General features: G+C 40.9%; 1 protein-coding gene across 2 annotated transcripts; it reads left to right on the forward strand.

Moving 5' to 3' along the window:
- The first annotated feature begins 221 nt into the window (after positions 1–221).
- On the forward strand, positions 222–23,963 carry cnot8 (CCR4-NOT transcription complex, subunit 8). 2 transcript variants are annotated; one of them, XM_052014016.1, is made up of 7 exons: positions 222–315; positions 12,986–13,132; positions 14,550–14,743; positions 15,383–15,544; positions 19,071–19,215; positions 19,916–20,026; positions 22,337–23,963. In XM_052014016.1, exons 1-7 carry the CDS (start codon positions 304–306, stop codon positions 22,466–22,468), a joined length of 903 nt encoding a protein of 300 aa, XP_051869976.1. In that variant the 5' UTR covers positions 222–303; the 3' UTR covers positions 22,469–23,963. The 2 variants fall into 2 exon arrangements, with proteins under 2 accessions (XP_051869976.1, XP_051869977.1); XM_052014017.1 differs by lacking the exon at positions 222–315 and adding an exon at positions 7,717–7,842 and having other exon boundaries at positions 22,337–23,962.
- Positions 23,964–25,222: the final 1,259 nt, after the last annotated feature.

Consider the following 25,222-nt stretch of genomic DNA (forward strand, 5'->3'; position numbering starts at 1 on the left):
TTAAATTTATCAATTTGATCAAACATTAACTTAGTTTAAAGTCCCATCTGAAATCTTTCAGTCTAAATTTAAATCTCTGAATGGACATAACTATTATTCCACAGCTAATGAAGTTATTTAATATTTATGTAGGTTATTTGTATCTGTCATACACGTGATGCTTGAATCTTTTGTGTTCATGAAGTAGTCACTACTTATCACTCCCTAACATTCTATTTCAGAGACAAAGTGGATATAAGAAGTTTTTAATTATGTTAATTGTTTCAAAGCCTGAGGAAAACATCTACAGACAACTCCTGCATTATGGCCATTCAGGTACGGAAATTTGCCTTTACAGAATTCACAAATCACTTCCCAAAAATTTGAGATGCACATTAAAATTTGATCTCACCGAATTTATGTGAAAAAGTAAATAAATTAGTTTTTCTCAACTCATGTTTCTTGATGCCTGTGCGGATGACACGGCTTCATGGTTATAGAAAATCGCGATATGTACAGTTTCCTAGGAACTAACCCCCACCCCCAGCAAAGTGGTGGTTGCCTGTAATCTCCTTTATTGAATAGTTTACTTTTCAGCCCCCAGCTGATCAAAATTGTTAAAGGTACAATATCACAAGCAATAATTAGAAAATTAGTAATGGCTCTGAATTTTGACTTACAAGTATGGAAGATTTCAGTAGTTGTAATGAACAGGACAGTGCACATCTCCCAAAATTATGTTGAGGCAAGAGCTATATATTTTTTTCCAATGCCACATACTTAGGACTCAATTCATTAAGTTTTCTTAAATCCAGGGAAAAAAAGCTTTCCATGAAAGGGGCATGGACATTTGCATCACAACAATTGAGATTCTTCCTTTTACAGAGAATAATCTATGATCCTGTGAAAGTTAATTTTTCTCAACAATCATTCACTTAATGCACTTCTGAATGTTTTTGAATCTTGTGTTCTTCTCACTTTTCTTCCTGAAAGAAAGTGCATTCATTCTTTAGCAAAAGCTTCACTGAGACATTCTCAGAGGATCAACATCTCAGAGGATCTATCTTGAGCCCAACACATTAGTGCAGTCACGAAGGTGGCAGCACACCAGCAGCTCTACTCCATTAGGAGTTTGAGGAGATCTGGTATGTCACCAAAGACTCTTGCAAATTTCTACAGATGTACAGTGGAGAGCATTCTGACTGGTTGCATCACAGCCTGCTACGAAGGCTTCAGTATGGAGGATCAAAAGAGCTGCAGATTCTGGTAGACTCAGCCAGCTCCATCATGGCACAACCTTCCCTGCCATCAAGGACATTTTCAAGGTGGCGGCGCCTCAGAAAGGTGGCATCCATCATGAAGAACCCTCACCATCTGGGACAAGCCCTCTTCATGTTACTACCATTGGGGAGGAGGTACAGGAGCCTGTAGACCCACACTCAATGTTTCAGGAACAGCTTCTTCCCTTCCGCCATCAGATTTCTGAACAGTCCATGAACCCATGAATACTGCCTCGTTATCCCTCTTTTGCACTATTTATATTTGTAACTTACAGTAATTTTTATGTCTTGCACTGTACTGCTGCAGCAAAACAACAAATTTCACAACATACAACAGTGATAATAAACCTGATTCAGATTCAATCCCAGGAAACGTCTTGGTGAATCTTCTCTCCACTCTATCCCTTCTATATTATGACAACCAAAACTGCTCACAGTATTCAGATGTGGCCTCACCAACTTTTTATGAAGTTGTTCCATAACTTCCCTGCTCTTATATTCTATGTCCTATCCCATATCTGCATTCTTAACCACCCTATCTACCTCTGCTGCCACCTTCAGGGATCTTTGGACTTGTACACCAAGGTCCCTCTGTTCCTCCCTGGGACTCATTATTCATCATGTATGCCCTACCCTTACTTGACCTCCCAAAATGTATCACCTAACATTTACCATGATTAAATTCCATCTGCTGTTTGCTCTGCTCTTTCTTTTTATATCTTAAATCTGGCAGGTTACAAGGTTACCTGTCAGAAATAATAGCTTAACTTTGTGCACTCTATCAGAGACAATGTGATATTCTGCAAGGCACAAGTCAGGGGCATGATATTATACTCACCAATCCCCTGGATGAGTTCAGCACCACAAACTCTCAAGAAGCTCAATATCATTCAGGACAAGCAGCCTGCATGTTTGGGACCCTATTAACCACCTAAACTTACACACCTTCCTACACCAGTACACAATGGCTGCAGTTTGTACTATCTACAAAATGCTCTGCAAATACTCACCCAGGCTACCCTAAAAGCACCGCCCAAACTTGTGAACTCTGAACATTAATGAGGACAAGGGTAGGTGGTATATGTGAAGATGACCACCTTCAGGTTTCTCTCCAATGGCATGCAACCTCATGACTTGGAAATATATTGCCAGCCCTTCATTGTCGCTGGGTCTAAATCCTGGAAATCCCTTTCCTTTAGCACTGGGAGAGCTTTCACCAGAAGGACTGCAGCAGTTCAATGCAGCAGCTCATCACCACCTTTTCAAGGAAGATTAGGGATGACCTCACCAGCTATGCAGAGATCCAAAAACAAATTTTTTAAATTATCAACAAGAAATTGCTTGTTCGGACAGCATCTGAAATATGAAAATTAAAATTGCAAATGCTGGAAATCAAATGCAAGTGCTGAAAATCTAAAATAAAATCAAAAAATGCTGGAAATACACAGCAGGTTGGGCCACATCAGTGGGAAGAGTAACAGTTAACATTTCAGATGAAGAGTCTTCAACCTGCAGTTGAATATGTTTTGGTTGAAAGTTACATAGCGAGTAAGATATTTTCCAGAGGATTTGGAAAGAACATTTGTGTTTGAATGAGGAAGCTAGAGTTGTTGACAAGGAGAGTTGGGAGAAATGAATTTGGAGATTGTTGAGGAGGATGTTTGGGGAGGAATGAGTATGGGGAGAGAAAAGGTTATACAGATTAGGGGCAGTCTGAAGGGTTGCAGTTACTGGTGGGTTTGGTGGAGGTTATTGGGAAACTAGACAGGGAGAGGGTAGAGATTATGGATATACAGAGATACAGGAGGGTCAAATGAGGAAGAAAGAAACTGAAGTCTGAGCCCACAGTGGTTTGGAAATAGTCAAACCTCTGCACAGGATCCCTGACAATGAGTTCACTGCTCTTTGTACAATACTTAATTCAGATCAAATCAATACAGTTTGTACAATTTTTGATTTACCAAATTGATACAAATTGACTGCAACTAAGAATTTTTTACAATCACACATCTTTAGCCCACACTATAGAGTCACAGAGCACTACAGCACAGAAACAGGCCCTTCAGCACATCTAGGCCATGCCAGCCTGGTTTTCTGCCTAGTCCTATTGACCTGCACCCAGACCATAGCCCTCCATAGCTCTCTCATTCATGTACCTATCCAAACTTCTTAAATGCTACAATTGAACCTGCATCCACCACTTCTGCTGGCAGCTCATTCCACACTCTCACCACCCTCTGAATGATGTAGTTCCCTCTCAGATTCCCCTTAAATATTTCATCTTTCACCCTAAACCCATGTCCTCTAGTTCTGGTCTCACCCAACTTGAGGAAAAAGCCTGCATGCATTCACCTTATCTCTACACCTCAATTTTGTATACTTCTATAAGAGATCCCCTCATTCTCCTGAGCTCCAGGGAATAAAGTCCCAACCTATTCAACCTTTCCCTATAACTCAAGTTGTCAAGTCCCAGCCACATCCGTGTAAATTTTCTCTGCACTCCTTCAAGCTTATTGATATCTTTCCCGTAGGTAGGTGACCAGAACTGCACACAATACTCTTAAGTTTGGCCTTACCAATGTCTTATACAACTTCAACATAACATCCCAACTCCTGTACTGAATGCCTTGATTTATGAAGGCCAATGTGCCAAAAGCTCTCTTTACGACCCTATCTACCTGTGAAGACACTTTCAAGGAATTATGGATCTGTATTCCCAGGTCCCTTTGTTCTACTGCACACCTCAGTGCCCTGCCGCTCACTGTGCAAGTCTTACCCTGGTTTGTCCTCCCAAAGTGCATCATCTCACACTTGTCTGCATTAAATTCCATCTGCCATTTTTCAGCCTATTCTCCCAGCTGGTCCTGATCAGTTTGCAAGCTTTGATAGCCTCCCTTGCTGTCCACCACACCCCCAATTTTGGTGGCAACCACAAAGTTGCTGATCCAGTTTACCATATTATCATCCAAATCAATAATATAGATGGTAAAGAACAACGGACCCAGAACCGATCCCTGCAGCACACCACTAGACACAGGCCTCCAGTCAGAGAGACAATCATCTACTACCATTCTCTGGCTTCTCCCACTAAGCCAACATTGAATCCAAGCGACTTAACCTTCTGGAGCAGCCTCCCATGCAGGACTTTGTCAAAGGCCTTGCTAAAGTCCACATGGACAACATCTACCACCTTCCCTTCAAACTTCCTGGTAACCTCCTCGAAAAACTATTAGATTGGTTAGACATGACCAGCCATGCACAAGGCCATGTTGACTATCCCTAATAGGCCCTGTCTATCCAAATACTTGTATATCCTGTCCCTCAGAATACCTTCCAATAATTTATCCATGACTGACATCAGGCTCACTGGCCTATAATTTCCCAGCTTATCCCAAGAGCCTTTCTTAAACAACAGAACAACATTAGCTATCCTCTAACACCTCACCTGTGACTAAGGATGTTTTAAATATCTCTGCGAGGGCCCCTGCAATTTCTGCACTAGCCTCCCACAAGGTCCAAGGGGAGGCCTCTTCAGGGCCTGGGGATTTATCCACCCTAATCTGCCTCAAGACAGCAAGCGCCTCCTCTTCCGTAATCCAGATATAGTCCATGACCTCACTACTCTTTTCCCTCAGTTCTATAGACTGTGCCTGTCTCTCGAGTAAACACAGATGCAAAAAATCCATTTAAAATCTCCCCCATCTCTTTCGGCTCCACACAGATGACCACGCTGATCGTCAAGAGGACCAATGTGTCCCTTGCTATCCTTTTGCTCTTAATATATCTATAGAAATCCTTATGATTCTCTTTCACCTGATCCACCAAAGCAACCTCATATCCTCTTTTAGCCTCCTGATTTCTCTCTTAGGTATTCTCTTGCATTTCTTATACTCCTCAAGCACCTCATTTGATCCCAACTGCCTGTATGCACCTCCTTTTTCTTTACCAGGTCCTCAATAAAGAAGGTTCCCTAAACCTGTTAGCCTTGCCTTTTATCCTAACAGAAACGTACAGATTCTGTACTCTCAATATTTCACTCTTGAAGGCCTCCCACTTACCCAAGCATCCCTTTGCCAGAAAAAGAACCAATCCCATCCACATCTGCCAGATCCCTTCTGATGCCATCAAAATTGGCCTTCCTCCAGTTTAGAATCTAACCCTAGGACCAGTCCTCCATAATTATCTTAAAATTAATGGAATTATGATCACTAGATCCAAAGTGTTCCCCTACACTCATTCTGTCACCTACCCTGTCTCATTCCCTAAGAGGAGATCCAGTATCACATTCTCTCTAATTGGGACCTCTACATATTGATTAAGGAAACTTTCCTAAACAAATTGGACAAACTTGATCCCATCCAGCCCTTTTACATATGGGAGTCCCAGTCAATATTTGGAAAGTTAAAATCACTTACTAGCACAACTTTATATTTCCTGCAACTGTCTGCTATCTCTCTACAAATTTGCTCCTCTAAATCCTGCTGACTATTGGGAGGTCTATAATATAGTCCCATTAATGTAGTCATCCTTTTTTATTCCTCAGTTCCACCTAAACTGCCTTGGTAGTCAAACCCTCCAGTATGTCCTCTCTGAGCACTGCTGTGAGATTCTTCCTGGTGAGTAATGCCACCCCTCCCCCTCCAATACCTCCCCTTCTATAATGTCAAAAACAACAGAACCCCAGAACATTGAGCTAAAGGTCCTGCCCCTCCTGCAACCAAATCTCACTAATGGCTACTACATAATTCCACATACAGATCCACACTCTAAGTTAATCTGCCTTACCTACAATACTCCTTGCATTGAAATAGATGCAACTCAGAACATTAGTCCCACCACACTGAACCTTTCAGTTTCCATCTTTGCTTGTAGTCTTAACATCTACTTTTCCCATAGCCTCTCTACTTGCTGTCCTGCAACTCTAGTTTAACCCTCCCCCCCCCCCCCCCACCCCCCCCCACCACCCACCCACCCCCGGAGCAGCACTAGCAAACCTTCCTGCAAGGATATTGGTCCCCCTCCAGTTCAGATACAAACCATCCTGTTTGTACAGATCCCACCTTCCCTGGAAGAGCACCCAATGATTTAAAAATCTGAAGCCCTCCCTCCTGCACCATCTGCTTAGCCACATGATAAACTGCACTATCTTCCTATTTCTTGCCTCACTAGCACGTGGCACAGGTAGCAATCCTGAGATCATCACCCTGGAGGTCCTGTCTTTTCACTTAGCACCTAACTCCCTGAATTGACTTTGCAGGACCTTATCACTTTTCCTGCCTATGTCATTGGTATGCAGTCTGTAAGGAACTGCAGCCAGATGAACGGCTCACAAATGTCATCAGGGACATCATGCAAGAGGAGCACACCACTGCACTGGGTGCCATCCCCACCGCTCTACCTGTGCCATAATAAAGAAGGAGAACTTAACAGAACCTCTTCACACCAAAGCCTTAGCTCCCCACTTTTACACTGGCCCACTCACACAATGGCCACTCTGCTTTACCCTACCTGCCTTCACTTAGCCAATCAGAAACAACTTTAAAAAAAAAGCTGCTGCTGGCTCCTGCCCTATGCTGCTCTGGTGCTGGAACTGCAAAAAAAGTTCCAATTTAAAGACAACTTTTAAAAAGCTGCTGGCTCCTCCTCTCTGCTGCTCTGGCTGCTGGAACTGCAAAGGAAATGAAAAGAAAGACTGGTATTTCTAAAAGTGGCATAAATTGTGGATCTGGGTACTTTTAGGGGAATTTCTAACTGTTTCAGGATGAATATTAGCAGATTAAAGGATTATTACTAATCATTGGCAGACTATCAGGGTTTTCTATTACCAGCAGTTATAATTGTATTGTTTTTGGGTTATGAAGGAAATCCTTAATAAGCTGCACATTTTCAGTGAGTCGCATTAGTTATTAGTGATGTAGAAAGTTCTTTCTATCTCTGGTTTATCCTTTGCTGAACCAACCCAAATTCAGGCTCCCCCTGTTTGCACCTAGATTTTCTCACACTCAAGTGCTTATGAGTGGTTACCTGTTTCTTGCCATGTTATGAACTGCTGCTGTGAAATCACAAGCATAAGACTCTACTCTCAGAGACCTAACCGTTATAAAATAAATGCAATCATATATGGTTGGATCATCATGTGATCCAAATTCCAGGTGTGCCTCCAACTAGAGATCGCAACATGGGACAAGGAATGTGCTTTCAGGAAGAGAAACAGTTGCGGGAGATGACGAGTCTCAAGTGTGGAACTGAAATCCGAGCAGCCTCATCGAGCTCGACAACTGAGAAGCTACCTTATCAGAGGAAAACCTGCTACATATTTTATTGTAATATAATTAACGAGGTTGAGCTACATTTAATACTTTGACTTTTGTTGTATTGTGGTTAGCGAATGATTGACGTGGTCGCTTGGGGTTGGCCCCGCCCCCTCTACGCATGCGCGTTGTTGCCATCTTTGACTATTCGGGCCGGGTGGCTCGGACGCAGCCGGAGTTGGGGGACATGACCAAAGTGATCTCTTAGCGGTTGTTCTCCGTGCTCCGAGAATCAGGGGGTTAATTACACTCGGGGGGGTTACGTCGAGCAGGTAAGTGACATGTGGAGGTTGCAGTGTTGCCTGGGCCATGGTTTGAAAAGCGGGAAAAGCTGCATGGATCCCGAGGGAGCGGATCCAGTCTGGTTACTGGCCCGCCGTTGGAAACATTCCCACCGGTTCCCGGGTGCAGCACGAATGAGTCGGCCACGTCAACATCAAACGGATTTTTTTATCAGTTTGAAGTGACTGCTCTTATTTCGGGCCTAACGTTGCTGATCCAGGTCCTCCTTTAACTGTTCTGTGTGTATCAACTTAACCTCCTGGATGGCTCAGACAAAAGAATGATGTGCTGTAACACTACTGCGTTTTATGGAAATACCCTGCAATATCAGTACATGCATTGTGATCCACCGAGGAATTTATTTTGTAAAATGCACAATTGGAACCAGAATCGTAATTTCTAGACTTGATCAAATCTGAGCAAAATTTCTTCTTGCTTGAATTAGTCATTATTTTGTATACTGTTTTGTATACTTTGGAACAATTTTTTGGCCATGCACGTGTAAGGCCATTTCTTGTATAATTTGTATCAAGTGTGGCTCCATGGGTGGCCCTTTTCATCGGAGTCAAAGGGTTGGGCATCAGCCCCCGCTCAAGACTTGAGTATTAAAAACAAGACTGGCATTTAGTGCATGAAGTGCTTGGATTGGCAGAAGTGGTGTCTTTTTGGATGAGGTTTTACCTTAGGCCTCTTCTGCTCTCTTGAAGGACTTCAGGATCCCAATGGACAATTTCAAGTAAGACCGAAGGGGAGAAAGGTTAATTCTGGGTGCCTGGACAATATTTATTTCTCAATTAACACTGGATTGAGAAGTGATGAAGCAAAATTCTATCATTCAGAAGGTGGTAGTGCCTCGAAAGAATAGCAGAAGCACATATTTAAATAGTACTTGATTATGTACATGAAATGTTGGGCTATGAATCTATTAGGGAGCTATCTAAAGATATTGATTTTACTTAAAGTGGGAGGATGCAGTGTTCATGCCATTAGGCTGTGAAGGTCCCAGGATGGAAACTGAGATGTTTTTCCTCCAGTTTGCATTTGGACTTCTCCTGGCAGTGGAGGAGGCCGAGGACTGACAAATCAGTGATGGAGGGGGAGTTGAAGTGACTGGCAGCGGGGAGATGCAGATCATGGTTACAGACGGAGAGTAGGGCACCTAGTCTGTGTTTGGTCTCGCCAATGTAGAGGAGGTCACACTTGGAGCACCGAATGCAGTAGATGATATTAGGGGAGGTGCAGGTAAACCATAGAACAATACAGGCCCTTCGGCCCACCATGTTGTGCCAACCTTTAAACCACGCCTAAGACTATTTTACCGCTTCCTCCCACATATTCCCCTATTTTAAATTCCTCCATATGCTTATCTAACAATCTCTTGAACTTGACCAATGTATCTGCCTCCACCACTACCCCAGGCAGCGCATTCCATGCACCAACCACTCTGGGTGAAAAACCACCCTCTCATATCTCCCTTGAACTTCCCACCCATTACTTTAAAGCTATGCCCTCTTTTATTGAGCATTGGTGCCCTGGGAAAGAGGCACTGGCTGTCTATCTATTCCTCTTAATATTTTGTATACCTCTATCATGCCTTCCCTCATCCTCCTCCTCTCCAAAGAGTATAGCCCTTGCTCCCTTAGTCTCTCCACATAATCCATACTCTCCAATCCAGGCAGCGTCCTGGTAAATCTCCTCTGCACCCTTTCCAACGCTTCCACATCCTTCCTATAATGAGGCAACCAGAACTGGACACAGTACTCCAAGTGTGGTCCAACCAGAGTTTTGTAGAGCTGCATCATTACCTCGCGGCTCTTAAACTCGATTCCATGACTTAAGAAAACTAACATCCCATAAGCTTTCTTAACTACCCTATCCACCTGTGAGGCAACTTTCAGTGATCTGTGGATATGAACCCCCAGATCCCTCTGCTCCTCCACACTGCCCAGAATCCTGCCATTAACCTTGTTCTCCACCTTGGAGTTTGTCCTTCCAAAGTGTACCACCTCACACTTCTCTGGATTGAACTCCATCTGCCACTTGTCAGCCCAGCTCTGCATCCTGTCAATATCCCTCTGCAAGCTTCGACAGTCCTCCACACTATCCACAGCACCACCGACCTTTGTGTCGTCTGCAGACTTGCTAACCCACCCTTCTATCCCCTCATCCAAGTCATTAATAAATATCACGAAAAGTAGAGGTCGCAGAACCTTGTGGGACACCACTAGTCACAGCCCTCCAATCTGAATGCACTCCCTCCACCACAACCCTCTGCTTTCTACAGGCAAGCCAATTCTGAATCCACACCGCCAAACCTCCTTGGATCCCATGCCTTCTGACCTTATGAAGAAGCTTACCATGTGGAACTTTGTCAAACGCCTTACTAAAATCCATGTAGACCACACCTACTGCACTATTCTCATCAATCTTCCTGGTCACCTCCTCAAAGAACCCTGCCAGGCTTGTGAGACATGATCTTCCCTTCACAAAGCCATGCTGGCTGTCCCAAATCAGTCCATGATTCTCTAAATGCTCATAGATCCTATCTCTTAGAATCCTTTCCAACAGCTTGACCACCACAGACGTAAGGCTCACTGGTCTGTAATTCCCTGGACTATCCCTACTACCTTTCTTGAATAAGGGGACAACATTTGCCACCCTCCAATCCTCCGGTACCATTCCCGTGGACAACAAGGACTCACCTAGCCAACAGTTCAGCAATCTCCTTCCTCGCCTCGTGGAGCAGCCTGGGGAATATTCCATCAGGCCCCGGGTATTTATCTGTCCTAATATTTTCTAACAGTTCCAACACATCCTCTCTCTTAATATCTACATGCTCTAGAACATTAACCTTGCCAACACTGTCCTCAGCGTCACCAAGGCCCCTCTCTTTGGTGAATACTGAAGAGAAGTATTCATTGAGAACCTCACCCACTTCCACAGCTTCCAGGCACATCTTCCCACCTTTATCTCTAATCGGTCCTACCTTTACTCTCGTCATCCTTCTGCTCTTCACGTACGTGAAAAAAGCCTTGGGATTCTCCTTAACCCAACTCGCCAAAGCCTTTTCATGTCCCCTTCTCGCTCTCCTCAGCCCCTTCTTACGTTCCTTCCTTGCTACTCTATATTCCTCATGAGCCCTATCTGATCCTTGCTGCTTACACCTTATGTATGCTGCCTTCTTCTTCCTAACTAGTTGTTCCACCTCTCTTGTCACCCATGGTTCCTTCACCCTGCCATTCTTTCTCTGCCTCACTGGGACAAATTTATCCCTAACATCCTGCAAGAGATCCCTGAACAACGACCACATCTCCATGGTACATTTCCCTTCAAAAATGTCATCCCAATTTACATTCTCAAGTTCTAGCCTTATAGCCTCATAATTTGCCCTTCCCCAATTAAATATCTTCCCATCCTCTTTGCTCCTATCCTTGTCCATGACAATGCTAAAGGTTAGGGAGCAGTGGTCACTGTCCCCCAAATGCTCATCCACCGAGAGATCTGTCACCTGACCCGGTTCGTTACCTAATACTAGATCTAATATGGCATTCCCCCTGGTCGGCCTGTCAACATACTGTGACAGGAATCCGTCCTGGATGCACTTAACAAACTCTGCCCCGTCTAAACCTTTGGCACTAAGGTGCCAATTAATATTTGGGAAGTTGAAGTCTCCCATGATAACTACCCTGTTATTCTTGCACCTTTCCAAAATCTGCCTCCCAATCTGCTCCTCAGTATCCCTGCTGCTACCGGGGGGTGGGGGCCTATAGAATACTCCCAGTAGAGTAACTGCTCCTTTCTTGTTCCTAAATTCCACCCAGACTTACTCTAGAGAGGATCCTTCTACATTATCCACCCTTTCTGTAGCTGTAATAGTATCCCTGACCAGTAACGCCACCCTTCCTCCTCTTCTTCCCCCCTCCCTATCCCTTTTAAAACACTGAAATCCAGGAATATTCAATATCCATTCCTGCCCAGCTGACAGCCAAGTCTCTGCAAGAGCCACAATATCATAGTCCCATGTACTTATCCAAGCTCTCTGTTCATCACCCTTATTCCTGATACTTCTTGCATTTAAGTAAATGCACTTTAGCCCATCCACCTTTCTATTTTTATACTCTATACTCTGCTTCTCCTTCCTCAAAGCCTCTCTACATGTTAGATCTGACTTTTCCCCACCCACTTCTTCCTCTGACCTACCCCTCTGGTTCCCATCCCCCTCACAAACTAGTTTAAACCCTCCCGAACCACCCTAGCAAACCTGCCTGCAAAGATATTGGCCCCCCTCAGGTTCAGGTGTAACCCATCCTCTCTGTACAGGTCCCACCTTCCCCAGAAGAGATCCCAATGATCCAAAAATCTAAAACCTTCCCTCCTCACCTGAAAGGACTGTTTGGGTCCCTGGATGGAGGTGGCGTAGGAGCAGGTATTGCATCTATAGTGGGGGCAGTGAAAGGTCCATCACTGACATGTCAGTCCTCAGCCTCCTCCGCTGCCAGGAAAAGCTCAAATGCAAATTGGAGGAACGACACCTCATTGTCTGTCTTGGGACCTTACAGCCTAATGGCACGAATATTAAACTCTCCCACTTTAAGTAAACCAACCATCTCCCCCCCTCCCCCCCCCCATGTTGCCTTTTCTTCCCTTTCCTTGCCCCTCTCTCTCTTTCTTCTCCTCGTCATTTTTCCCTTCTCTCCTCCCCCCCCTCCTCCTCCCCTCCTCCTCCCCCTCCTCCTCCCCTCCTCCTCCCCCCAACCATGGTGGATCTGCTCTCCTCACCTCCCCTGCATCTGCTATCACTATCTCTTGCCTGCATCTACCTCTCACCACCTTGTGCCCACCCTACCTCCTCTCTTTTGTCCACCTATCACTGCTCTGTTCCCCCCCCCCCTACGTATTGGACTTCCCCTTTTCCTATCTTCAGCCCTGAAGAAGGGTCCTGACCTGAAACGTTGACTGCATTTCTCCACGGATGCTGCCTGGCCTCCAGTTCCTCCAGCATCTTGTCGATTTGATCAAGTCCTGCAGGCTGCAATGTGCCCGTATATTTTTTTTAAATATATGGGCACATTTTAAAAATGGAATGGGAAAAGTTGGTGTTCAGTTTAAAGTTGCATTATTTTTATTTTCTAGACCACATTAGCCCACTTCGGCAATCTATTCAAAATGCCGTCTGCAGAAGACCACAGTCAGATAATCCGTGAGGTATGGGCAAATAACCTGGAAGAAGAAATGAGACGAATTCGTCTAATTATTCAGAAATACAACTATATAGCCATGGTAAGTCTTATTCTGAATCATGTAAAAGTGGTTCACTTTTGACTGCCTGATATCCTATCGTAAATGGAGTAAAATGAAAACCTATTCTTGAGAATGAATTGAAGCAAATATTGTAGTTTGACATACAAGTATAAGGTAACCTCTGATTATACAAATTTTGGTGATATTTGAACACTATGAAAATCAAGGAATATCATGCAAGAAAGTGACACTAAGATAAAAGATCAGCCATTGTCTTATAGAATGGCGATATAGGTGTGCAGGTCCTGATGGTCTATATTCTTGCTTCTATATTCTTGCTTCTATTTCCTAAGGAGCAATGGAGTACAAGCTATAGGCACTGCTTTGTGTTAAAGTAATGAGTAGGATCCTGCAAATTGATAATTGGTTAGGAAAAAGTTGACTTTTTCAAATCTTCACTTATTGAAAAGATATGTGGAAATGAAACTCAGATGAGAAAACTACACTTTAAAGTCAAGAAAGTTGAATGTTTTATTTATTTCTACATATGGAGTTTCATACAACAATGAAAGAAAAATAATTTGGTGCTTTTCACAACCACAGAGTTACTTCACAGTCCATGATGTGCTATTGAAGGATTGTGATGCAGGCAGGGGAATGTAGCAATTAATTTACACATACCCAGGCATTGTTTTGTAAAAAGCACACAATAAAATGACATGTCTGTTTCAGTTATTGGCTAAGGAATAAGTATTGATCTGGACAATAGGAAAGATCACTCTGGGTTTTTAATGAAAAGGTGGATTGAGCATCATTCTGCCTGAAAGATGGCATCACCAACAGTGAAGAACTGAATTGTTAGTCTCAAATATTTGCACAGAGCTTTGTGCTGGGCTTTAAATCAACGTGATCACTAACAGAGAATCAACTAAGAAAATATCAGCTTGGGACCATATATTTAAGTAGCTGGTAGAAGAATTAGAGCAGAATTGAGGATTTGTGCCTAGAGTGATAGGTCCAAAATGCACAACCTTTGGATGCTGGAAATATAAAATAAAAATAGAAAACACTGGAACTATGAGCCGGTTAGCAGCACCTGTAGAGAATTGATTTTTCAAGTCGTTAACTTTCTTTCTCCCTATTCGGATGTTGTTGAGTAGCTGACTATCTCCAATGTTTTCTTTTTCTTATTATTGTTCTCTGCTTATGGTCCTCCATTATCCATGTTGTTCATGGCTGGCTATTCATTCCTTTATCATTGGTTGTGCCTAAGTGCCATCAAAACATGGAAGGGTCATTTACCTGAAATGATGACTCTTTCTCTATCAACAGGTACAATCTGACCTCCTGACTGTTTTTGGCATTCTATTTTTATTTCAGATTCCCAGCATCTGCTGTTTTATTTTTGGTTCAATTTAGTTGATCAACTATGCTGTTTTTCGTTTTGTTTTCATAGGATACAGAGTTTCCTGGTGTTGTGGTAAGACCTATTGGAGAATTTCGTAGCACTGTAGATTACCAGTATCAACTCCTACGATGTAATGTGGACTTGTTGAAAATCATCCAGCTAGGCCTGACGTTCATGAATGAGAAAAACCAGTATCCTCCTGGAACCTCCACCTGGCAGTTCAACTTTAAATTCAACCTGACGTAGGTACCATTAATTCCACCAAATCTGCTTTTTTTTGTCTTCACCGTCTGTTCCCATCTCTCATTAAAAACTTGGTATTTTGCTGGGTTTAATTTTATTACTGCTGCCTGCCTAAGTGACCATTATTCAATAAACTATTTGACTGTTGGGGCATGACTCCTTTTGTCCTATCCCAAAACTTCTTGCAATCCCCAGATAATGGTCAGAAGCAGGATTTCAATTCTCCCTCCCCATCGCTTGGTAATTGTGAATTGTGGTAACTGAGTACTGCTCTGGTTGAGGTTGGTAAGTATATTACAGATTTGACTTGTTATATGGTACCATGTTGGTCTGTGATTAATTATAGACCAGGTAAATTTCAGAATCATTGAGTGTGCCCTTGTGGACTTTAACTCGCTTGCATTTCATTTCTCTTAAAGTGATCCAGCTTCAAAATCTTATTTTAAAACTGGCAATTCTTGTAGCTTTTTTCTACAGTGATTTTTTTTTCCACGCATATAGTAACCTTGAAGGTTTAGGTCATTTTATTTTTAAAATAGTGTAGATATCCTTTGAGCTTTGATGTTTATAGATTGGTCATTGATTATAGCTGACAATTCGAGGAAAAGAATCCTTTTAAAAATCCTTTTGTTTTAAAGGGAGGATATGTACTCTCAAGACTCAATAGATCTGCTGAGAACTTCTGGGCTCCAGTTCAAGAAGCATGAAGAAGAAGGGATTGAAACCTCTTACTTTGCAGAGCTGCTCATGACATCTGGGGTTGTGCTTTGTGATAATGTTAAGTGGCTTTCATTTCACAGGTTGGTGCCTGCAATTAAAGTTAAGATTTTGAAATTCTGTTCTGTTTAGTATTTTTGAACTTTATTTAAGGAAATTCACTTCCATCTAAAGCTAAAGCTCTATTTTTGTGACAGTAAATTGTCCATTGTATCTATCCAAACTGGTCAGGTATTGCTTTCTTTCAATGCAGTGAATTTCCCCTGTGACTGAAACTGAAATCCTTTCATTTTTTGGTAGTTTACCAGATTTAGAACATAACCCAAAGTAACATTCCTCAGAACTGCCTCCACTTGAATCATCAATCACTATCAAGTCATTTTGCTTCATCATAAAAGAGAGGATCTCTTTTATATCCTGTTTGTTGGAATAGTCATATTTTCAGGAATCATACTGAGGAAGTTTTCTGTAAACAACATCCATTTTCATGTTACAAGACATGCCAAGGCTTTTTACAGGAGCCTTAACAAAGAAAAAATAACTAATCTACCCCAATATGCCTTGTTATTCAATGACAAAGATGTATGTTTACAGTAGAGTAAAAAGGGGTAGGAGGGAAGTCAAAATTGTAAGAAACAGTCTCCATTAATGCAGCAAAAAGTTAGGGAAGTTGAAGAGCAGGACAGAAGGAGCACAGATGGAGTTGACAGGACTGGGGGAGATTAAGAGTCAAGGTGTTGCTTAATTTAGAGCCAATGTAGTAAGTGAGTGGATGCTAAATCAGTCAGGGGTTGATACTTTTGCTGGGTGGGTATTTACTCGAAGGGTACTAGGGATGAAAGTTTATGCCTATGGACTGCAATAGGTCGAGGTGGTGCCTCACAATAAATGCAGGCCTTTCTAGTGATGCCCAAATCCTGAAAAATGAATAAAAAGCAAAAATTTCTTTTGCTTAATCTTTCAATCTCTCAGTTCCTGTTCCATAAATTCTTCTTCCAATTTCCCCTTTACTCCTATACCCTCCTTCATAATGGCTTGAATTGTGCTGGCCAGAGGGACTTGTTAGCTGTTTGTGCCTTGGCTCCTGCTCGGTAATGCCAGAACATCTGTCTGCCAGCTCTGTTTTTAAACCTTGGTGTTACGGATTAGGTACTATTCGGTGAATGTCCCTTTTAGACATAGTACAGTTGTGTGTGTGGGGGGGGGGGGGGGGGGGCGCGGTATCATTACGACAACAGGAGATAATGACGGGCTGACGTTTTGGCAGTCAGAAAAGAGAGAGAGGAAGAGAGAGACACTGCCTGCTGGTCTCTGTATCGATGGATGAAAAACAATAACTGTGTCTGTCACTACAATCCACACATGGATTTTTGGAATAATCCAGTGGAGTCCACTTTGTCGTTAACCTGTAGAAGGAAACAGGTATTTCTGTGGATGGCCACGTCTCGAATGCCTTTCGGGGTGGCAGATACTTCGGAACAAAGCAGTGGAGATCATCAGTGATTGAGGTGTCGTATGGGTTCCATCCTGGAACATGTGGATTTTGTAATTTCTCTATTCTCTCTCTACATTTTCTCTTCAGTCAATGGTGGTTTTGCAAAAGCCTTTGCTCACATTTCACCTTACCACTTGCTGAACTGAACTTTGAGAACTATTCCTGGACTTGGAGTTTGGGAATTTGCCACACACACACTTCGGGTTTAGTTTTTGGGGTTCATGTTTAATATCTAACATTTTTACTTTTAACATTCTAACACTTTTTTTCCTTTCTTATTATCATAAGTAGTTAATAAAATAGTTTCTAACACTTATCCATGACTTGGTGTGTTTCTTTTGTTGCTGGTACGTAACAAAATTAGTTAGTGCATAGTTAGTACAGAAATGTGTTAATAATTATCATTCTACACAATTACAGAATATCAGATTAGTAAAGATACATTTTTCCCATTTAACGTCGGAAAAGGTCATTGCTGATTGCCTTCCATGTGACTTATCACGTGTTCATACTTCCATTTTATCCATTCTCAAACATGTTTTGGTCTAGGGGTATGATTCTCGCTTGGGGTGCGAGAGGTCCCGGGTTCAAATCCCAGACGAGCCCCCAACAACAAAGTGGACTCCACTGGATAATTCCAAAAATCCATACGTGGATTGTAGTGACAGACGCATTTATTGTTTTTCATTCATCGATACAGAGACCAGCAGGCAGTGTCTCTCTCTTCCTCTCTCTTTTCTGACTGCCAAAACGTCAGCCCGTCGTTACCTCCTGTTGTCGTAATGACACCACACACACACACACTACCGTACTATGTCTTAAAGGGACATTCACCAAATAGTAACCTAATCCGTAACACTTGGAACAATAACTCACTGAAGAGGGTCTGGATGCACCAGTGAGGACTGGCTTATGTAACGCTTTCCTCAGTCCCATTCACTTGATTGGAATCACTGAACCTGGAACAAGTAAAATGCTTGTTGTTTTACTTTAATGCTTTCAATAACTTGGTAGCACTTCAATTTAATTTCAAAATTTTAAATCTGTATCTGTTTTAATTGTCATTAAATGTCCCTTCCTCTAAATCCTTTTTCAAAAACTGCACACACCCGATGACTACCAGCAAACTGTCGTTGTGTTCCAGAGTGGAGTGGGTGTGGGATTCTCTACTTGCATCTCACTGCCCCTCCACCTTACTGGATGCTTATTGTGTGCAGCATGTTAGCTTATTCGGGTCCCTACATTTGTGGGAGTGAGGGGGGAAGCAGTGGGGAGTGATGAAACCTGAAGCCAGCATGTGGCAAGTCTGGGCAACCATCTAGGTCCAGAACTATCAGGCCAAGTATTGGCACCAGAACAGAAATGGTGGTCTCAAGTCTGGTTTAGCCAATGTTCCATACAAGTTTAACAGGGCTTCTTTAATTCTGTCCCCTTTGAAATGAACCACAGTCTGTTGGTGGCTTTTTTATATTTGCAGGAGAACAAGAGGGGAGATTTTTTACACAGAAAATTGTTTATTACCTGGGATGCACAGTCTGAAATGGTGATGGAAGCAGATTCAGTCATAGCTTTTGATAATGGAATTGTATAGATATTGTAAAAAGGAAATAATCGCACAGCTATGGAGAAATGCAGTGCACCTGGACCCTGATGAAAGAGTCACCAGATTCAGAGTGGCTTCCTTTTGTGACTTTGATTTAATAATAAGGGTTGTATGAGATTGCTTACAAGAAATTGCTTTGTTGGAAGTGCTGAGTGGAGATTGGTTGCAACTTGAACCAATCCTGTTTTCACAGACTTGTTATTTAATAGTTGAAGAAAAGCATTAGCAGACACAGTCTTCTATTCACTTATGGATTTGTATATAGCCTTTGGGGAAAATGTTGGGGAGCCAGGAAAGTGAACTTTGCATCACAGATCTCATTGAACAATAAAATTGTGGGCCGAAGGGCCTGTATTGTACTGTAGTGTTCTAAAATAAAGATCACTATTAGGTTTGATTCTGAATAGGTAAATTTTGAAATTTTTTATCTTGTTCTGAGGAAAATTATTGTTATAAAATTTCAATTATATTTTGAGCATTTTATTAAACCTAAAAATTATGTTTGCTGCAGTGGTTATGACTTTGGCTACTTGATTAAACTTCTAACCCACTCACGACTACCGGAAGAAGAGCAAGAATTCTTTGACATCCTGCATTTGTTCTTTCCAGCAATCTATGATGTGAAGTACCTGATGAAAAGCTGCAAAAACCTGAAGGTACTCATTTGAAGCTGAACATAAATTGCATGTTTTCTAGCTGTGTTGGTTATGATATTGAATGGTGCTAAGGGATATAATCATACAGAGAGATGTTAATGTAGCATGTACTTTTAATCTTGCTGAAATCGTTTCATGTAGATTCACTAAATAAGATTAGTGTATATATGTTTGTAAGCATTTTACAAAGAGGGAAAGGATCATTTTACTAATTATTTTCATTAGCTAAATTTCTTTGAAGAGCATAATAAAAGACTTGCTACATACAATAAGAAAGTCTCTGGTTTACATCAAGCATAATGATACATTTCGTTTTGGATTTGCATCTTTTCAAGTGCAAGATTGCTCTTATTTTTAGATTAAAATCACAAATCATTGACTGCTTGACCCTTCCCACTGGCTCAACGCTCTCATCTGATTGCTGCCACTTTCCACTGTTGGTGATGCAGCAGCATGAAAATGGATGTGTGATAAATGCCATTCAACATCCTCATTTGAAGTAAATGAGAGCTGTAGCCCAATGTCGTCTGCAGCCCACCTATTCTGTTGCAGGGATCTTCCCCTGCCTCCCAATTATTAGGAGCAGGCTGGCAAAACAATTTGTAGGACTGATTTCTAAGCCAAAAAGTGGTTGAATTGCTCAAACCATTCAGTCTGAAATTTAGTGGCCATTTTTAATAGTTAATGGATTTCTCCACAGGGTGGCCTGCAGGAAGTTGCTGAACAGCTTGAGCTGGAGCGAATTGGGCGACAGCACCAGGCAGGCTCAGACTCACTTCTGACAGGCATGGCTTTCTTCAGAATGAGGGAGGTATGAAAGTGACTCTTGTCATGAGAATAATTTTTAAAAATAAATTGATCATACTGTTAAAATTTGTTCATGTTAAGAAAAAGTTTCCACAGGTTGGACACTTCGAGGAATGTTTTTCCTGTTTAAAATTGCTTTTCTACTTTTCCAGTTTCATGGCTGGAGTTCCTGACATATCAATTTAATGATCTCCTAAATGGAGACCCAGTAAAGAGTAGAGTTTTGTGCTTTGTGGCCCATTGCTCTTGCCTTATGCTTAAATAGATTCTGGCTTCTTGGTCCCCTTCACAAAAACAAAACTGTTACTCCAGAGAGAGCCAACGAGATTTCATGAGCTGTGCTGCCTGGAAGGCAACTTTAATTTAAACTGTTACAAAGTAGGTTCAAACTGCATAAATGGAACAACCAAAAAAGCAATGATTCAGGATAACTCCTTTTTATGTACTTTACACTATATGTACTTCTGCAATTTCACTTCTGGACAGATTGAACAGAATTTAAATAAATGAGTTGACATTAGCCAGTTGTGGCAGGTCTATTCTTTAAGTCCTTTCTCCTGTTCCTTCAATCACCCACTAAGGAAAAATTATTTTCCGATTTATAATTTGCATTAATTTGGATGTGTATAAATCTGTACAAGTGGTTAGTTTACAGCAAGGGAAGAAATTTGGATATTACAGTTATATTACTTGTGCTCTGAGGTCATTGTCCAAATCCATTGTCACTTCAAGACAGCATCATTCTGTTTGACTTCTGAATATTATCGTACAGAACTACCATAATGGGACAGATGCTTAAGGAGCTTGGGGTTTCACAGCATCATAAATAGTTGGGAAATGATCTTTGTTTGAGTTAAATTTTCTTGTATTAGCATGTCTGAACCTTTGGGCTGGTAGGAAGTGTACAGTGGAGTTGCGCAGAGGTTGGTGACAGGACCATTGATTTAGTTACATATATGACTTGGATTTAGGTGTGCAGGGCACAGTTTCCATATTTTAAAATGACAGAGCTTGAAGACGTTGTGAGCTGTGAGGATAATAATAGACTGGTAGAATAGATGGCAGATGAAATTTAATGCTGAGCAATGTTAAGTGTTATATTTTAATAGCAAAATGAGAAGGGGCAGAATAAACTAGAGGGCGTAGCTTTATAAGAACAAAGATCTGGGGAAATGTGCACAGAGTATCAGAAGTGGCAAGGCAGGTTGAGAAAGAGATAATTAATAAGCTCCAGATCCCATATGCTTTTTTAAAGGCATGAGTACAAGAGTAAGGAAGTCATGATGAAACTTAAAACATTTCGGCCACAACTGGAATTTTCTGTCCGGTTCTGGATGGACATTTTAGAAAATATGTAAAGTTTTGGAGAGCATACTTAACAGATTTGCTGAAATGATTCCAGGCATAAGGGACTTTAGTTACGTAGACAGACTGAAGAAGCTACGGCTTTTCTCCTTAGAAAAGAGGTGGCGACAAGGGCTTTTAAAATAATTACTTTAAAATTGCGAAGGATGTAGGCAGAATAAAAGGGCAGAAGGGTGAAGAGCCAAGGGACATAGAATGAAGCTTGGCAAAAGAAACAAAAGTGGCGTGAGGAAAAACTTCCAAACCCAACCAATGCCAAGCTAGTTGTGAAGGCAGATTCTACTGTGGTATTCAAAAGAGAGGCAAATAAGGATCTGAAAGGAAAACTGAATTGTAGGGATCTGGGTAAAAGATGGGTGAGTGGGATTAGCAGGATTACATATAGCCAGTACACTTTAGAAGGGCCGAATTGCCACCACCTGTATGTAACCGTTTTGAGACTTGATTCTTTTTTTAAAAATGGTGATTGAACATGCACAGATTTCATGGCATATGGCCATTAGCTGCTGTGTTTATTTGGAGTCTTATTAATCTGATCCTAGCAGTTCAGCGCACAGGACAGTCAGCTAATTTGAACGAATAAATATTACAATGTGGTCTTATTTAAAACAAACTTCAAGAGTTACAATGCAGGTACATTTAGAAGATTACAAAATTGCTCAGCAAAATATAATTTGGGAACCTAATGTGAGACCAGATAATTCTCGTAGTTTGACCCAATTTCTGGCGCCCCTTGAGGTTAATTGCAGTGTGCCAGTTTGGTGTAATATTAAGCTTATTAGCTGTCCTTGCTTTTTGGGGCAAGGCTATTGATTACAGGAGTTTTACCCAATGTCATTGTTCCTGAGAAATGCCATCCCAGTGGTCCTATACAGATACTTCATTATGAATCCCTGGTATTGGTGGTTACTACAACTTCATCCTTAATATTTATACTTCTATTTTTCAGTTATTTTTTGAAGACAACATTGATGATACAAAGTACTGTGGACATTTATATGGTCTTGGATCGGGTTTATCTAATAACCATAATGGGACAGCTGGCACGTCTGAAGAAGAAACCAACAGCAAACAACACTGACCTGAGTGGAGATGTTTTACTAACTCTATGTTTTTAACAGACATTTTACTGCAGAATGAGTACTATTCTCTCCGCACAACTTTTAGAGATATTTGGCAGAATAATTAAATATGACTGCACATATATATATCTATCACATTTGTAAATGCTGTCCTGCTGTCCTTTTTTTAGATCAGTTGAAGGCATAGGAGGGAAGCCAGTTTTGATGTTAATCTGCCAAGACTTAGTGAAGATCTTCCAGATTTTTGCTAAAATACTTATTTTCTCTTTTACTTCTCATACCAACCTGTTTTCTGTCTTGATTCAGGTTAATTTTCATGGTGTACTGAGTCTTAACACCATTAGCTTTTACATACATGGCCATTTGTGAGAATTATTTGCATATCTGTGCCTAAACACATTCATTTTCTGATTGGTAAACTGTTATGGGTATAAAATGGCTTCAGCACTAGAGTTTTTATCTGATTAATGTTTATCTTGCAATACAGTGTTCACAAAATATTTCAATGGCATTGAGGGTGAAATTTTCTCATCTTGAAAGGGAAACTGCAGACCAGTAGCAATGTAGAAATCTTAAATTGTCATTGTTCTATTCAATTGGGTTAAACAGTCAAAAGCAGGAAAATTAGCTGGGAATTGAACTTGTTTTATGGTTACTGATCTTCAACATGAATTAGTTCATTTAAAATGAGTTGTTCTTGTTTGTAATTTTATCAGATACTTGTTATAGTTACTAGTCCTGCTCAAAGGAAAAAAAAGAATTTTTATGTCTGTAGTTCTTGCTTTCATCATCAACTACAAGTAACGTGGCAAATAGTGCATGATTATCATTCAGACTGTATTTGTACCCTAAATCTGAATGTGATAGATCACACTAAGTTGAGCCCAGTCTTCCATTGTGACTTGAATCAGATGCCAAGAAATACAATCTTTTTATTGTGTTAGAGTTAATTATTCCATTGCTAATATCACAAGTTTTAAAATGATCCATCATACATTAAATATCACAGCTTGTCATAAGTAAAATCTTCATGCTGTTAATTTGACTTCATGAAGAATATACTTGTATGTTTTAATATTTTGAGAGAGATCTCGATGAAGTATTTTTTAATTATAAATGCTTAATTTATCTTTGCGTAGCTCACAAAAATGAATCTTGATGTAAGATGTTGTTGTAGGACTCAGTGTTTGATATCTCATGAGATTGGAGACAATTGGTTTTATGCACTTCCCTCCACAGAAATCTCCTTTTTAAGAATTAACTGGTTTGTAATTATTTTAATACTTTGAGGCAAGCTATCCATCTTTTTAAAAAAAAATCCTGAACCAATGTATTTTAAATAAGTTTGTAAATTAAAGATTTGTTCTTACAAGGATTTGATGTGTAAACTTGTTTTAAGGTATATTAATAACAAAGAATAGTATATTACGTGAGTTTGCATCCATGTGGACAACTACGTTTGGAGCTGGAAGGTCTGTAGGAGATATTCTGTAAAAAGTTGTGATTATTTTTCACTTCAGTTTGATCCTTTTGCTAATGTGTGTTCATTCTAATTCTGTGTATGCCTTCTATATGTTTTCGACATTTTAAAATCTTTGATCTAAATACCCACTCATTTGACATCAGTTGCATGTTTTGTCATCTGCAGTTAACAATTGCCCCATCCATGTTTTCAAAGTTATTAGTGAAAATGAAAAATTTAATTTCATCCATTATACTCAAAGACAATACCTAAATTGCTGAATTAACTTCATACCAAAAAAATTGGATGTGAATCACAGAGAAACCAACAAAATAGTGGCAAAATAACTTTTACTTTTGTTAATTGCAGTAATTTGCAATGTGCAAATTCATTTCTGGAGGGAAGGTAAAAACAGCTTAAAGTATGCTAACACTTCTTAAATTTTATTTTAGAAACAGTTAAATCATGCCATTTAATCATGTCCTTGGTGGTGCTTTACCTAAGTCGCTATTGTTTCTTTTTCAATGCACATCCCTTGGATTACTGCAGTTCATTACTCCAGTCCAGGGATGTGTTTGATTCAGTTCACGGGATCTGCTGTGGAAAGCCCTGTGTCTGAAGTCTGGGAGTGGGTGAGCTTGAGGATCATCTGAACTGGAGGCTAAAGATTGGGGGAGAGTCAGATTATCTGTCTCATTGCAGCAGAGCAGAACCTACAATTTCCACAATATTGCAATTTATGCGGGGCCTTTATTATACTACATATTCTTAGCTATTACACGATGTTTTGCCAGACCTAGGGTGCATGTGATCTAGCGATGTACATCATCAATATGAAAGATTCACTTTAATGGCTTTTGAAGTACATGCATTAAAGTGACTGTACCATCTTGCTGCAAGTGAAGGCATTGTACAATAATGCTTATGTTTGCACAAAATTTAATCATGTAGGGGAAGGACCCACTTTCCCTGAGTGTCTGTAGTAAATGAGATTCATGTCAGACTTTGAAAGATGATACAGTCAAGTCAGACCCTGGCTTGAAATGTCACTTAATATGAAAGAATGGCAGTGAGGTTGACGTGAAATAGTTGTAGCAGCATTTTAGTGCAATGGGGGCAAGAACTGCTGTTGTGCTAACGTGCTAAGTTTATTAAATGGAAATATGAATGGGTATGTGCAATACTTCTAATATCCATGTCCTGGAAGATGCAACTAGAGGAGCTTGAACTCTGAATTTTAGAGCTTGAGAAACAGCTGACATGACAGGGAACCATCAGCAGGGATGGATGT

This window comes from Pristis pectinata, chromosome 4, assembly GCF_009764475.1.
Source record: "Pristis pectinata isolate sPriPec2 chromosome 4, sPriPec2.1.pri, whole genome shotgun sequence".
Lineage (NCBI taxonomy): Eukaryota > Metazoa > Chordata > Chondrichthyes > Rhinopristiformes > Pristidae > Pristis > Pristis pectinata.

Excerpts from the sequence above, each read along its gene's own strand:
- cnot8 (XM_052014016.1), top strand. Across the intron at positions 14,744-15,382 it reads AACTTTAAATTCAACCTGAC|GGAGGATATGTACTCTCAAG; the intron begins GTAGGTACCATT and ends TTTGTTTTAAAG. Across the intron at positions 19,216-19,915 it reads AAAGCTGCAAAAACCTGAAG|GGTGGCCTGCAGGAAGTTGC; the intron begins GTACTCATTTGA and ends ATTTCTCCACAG.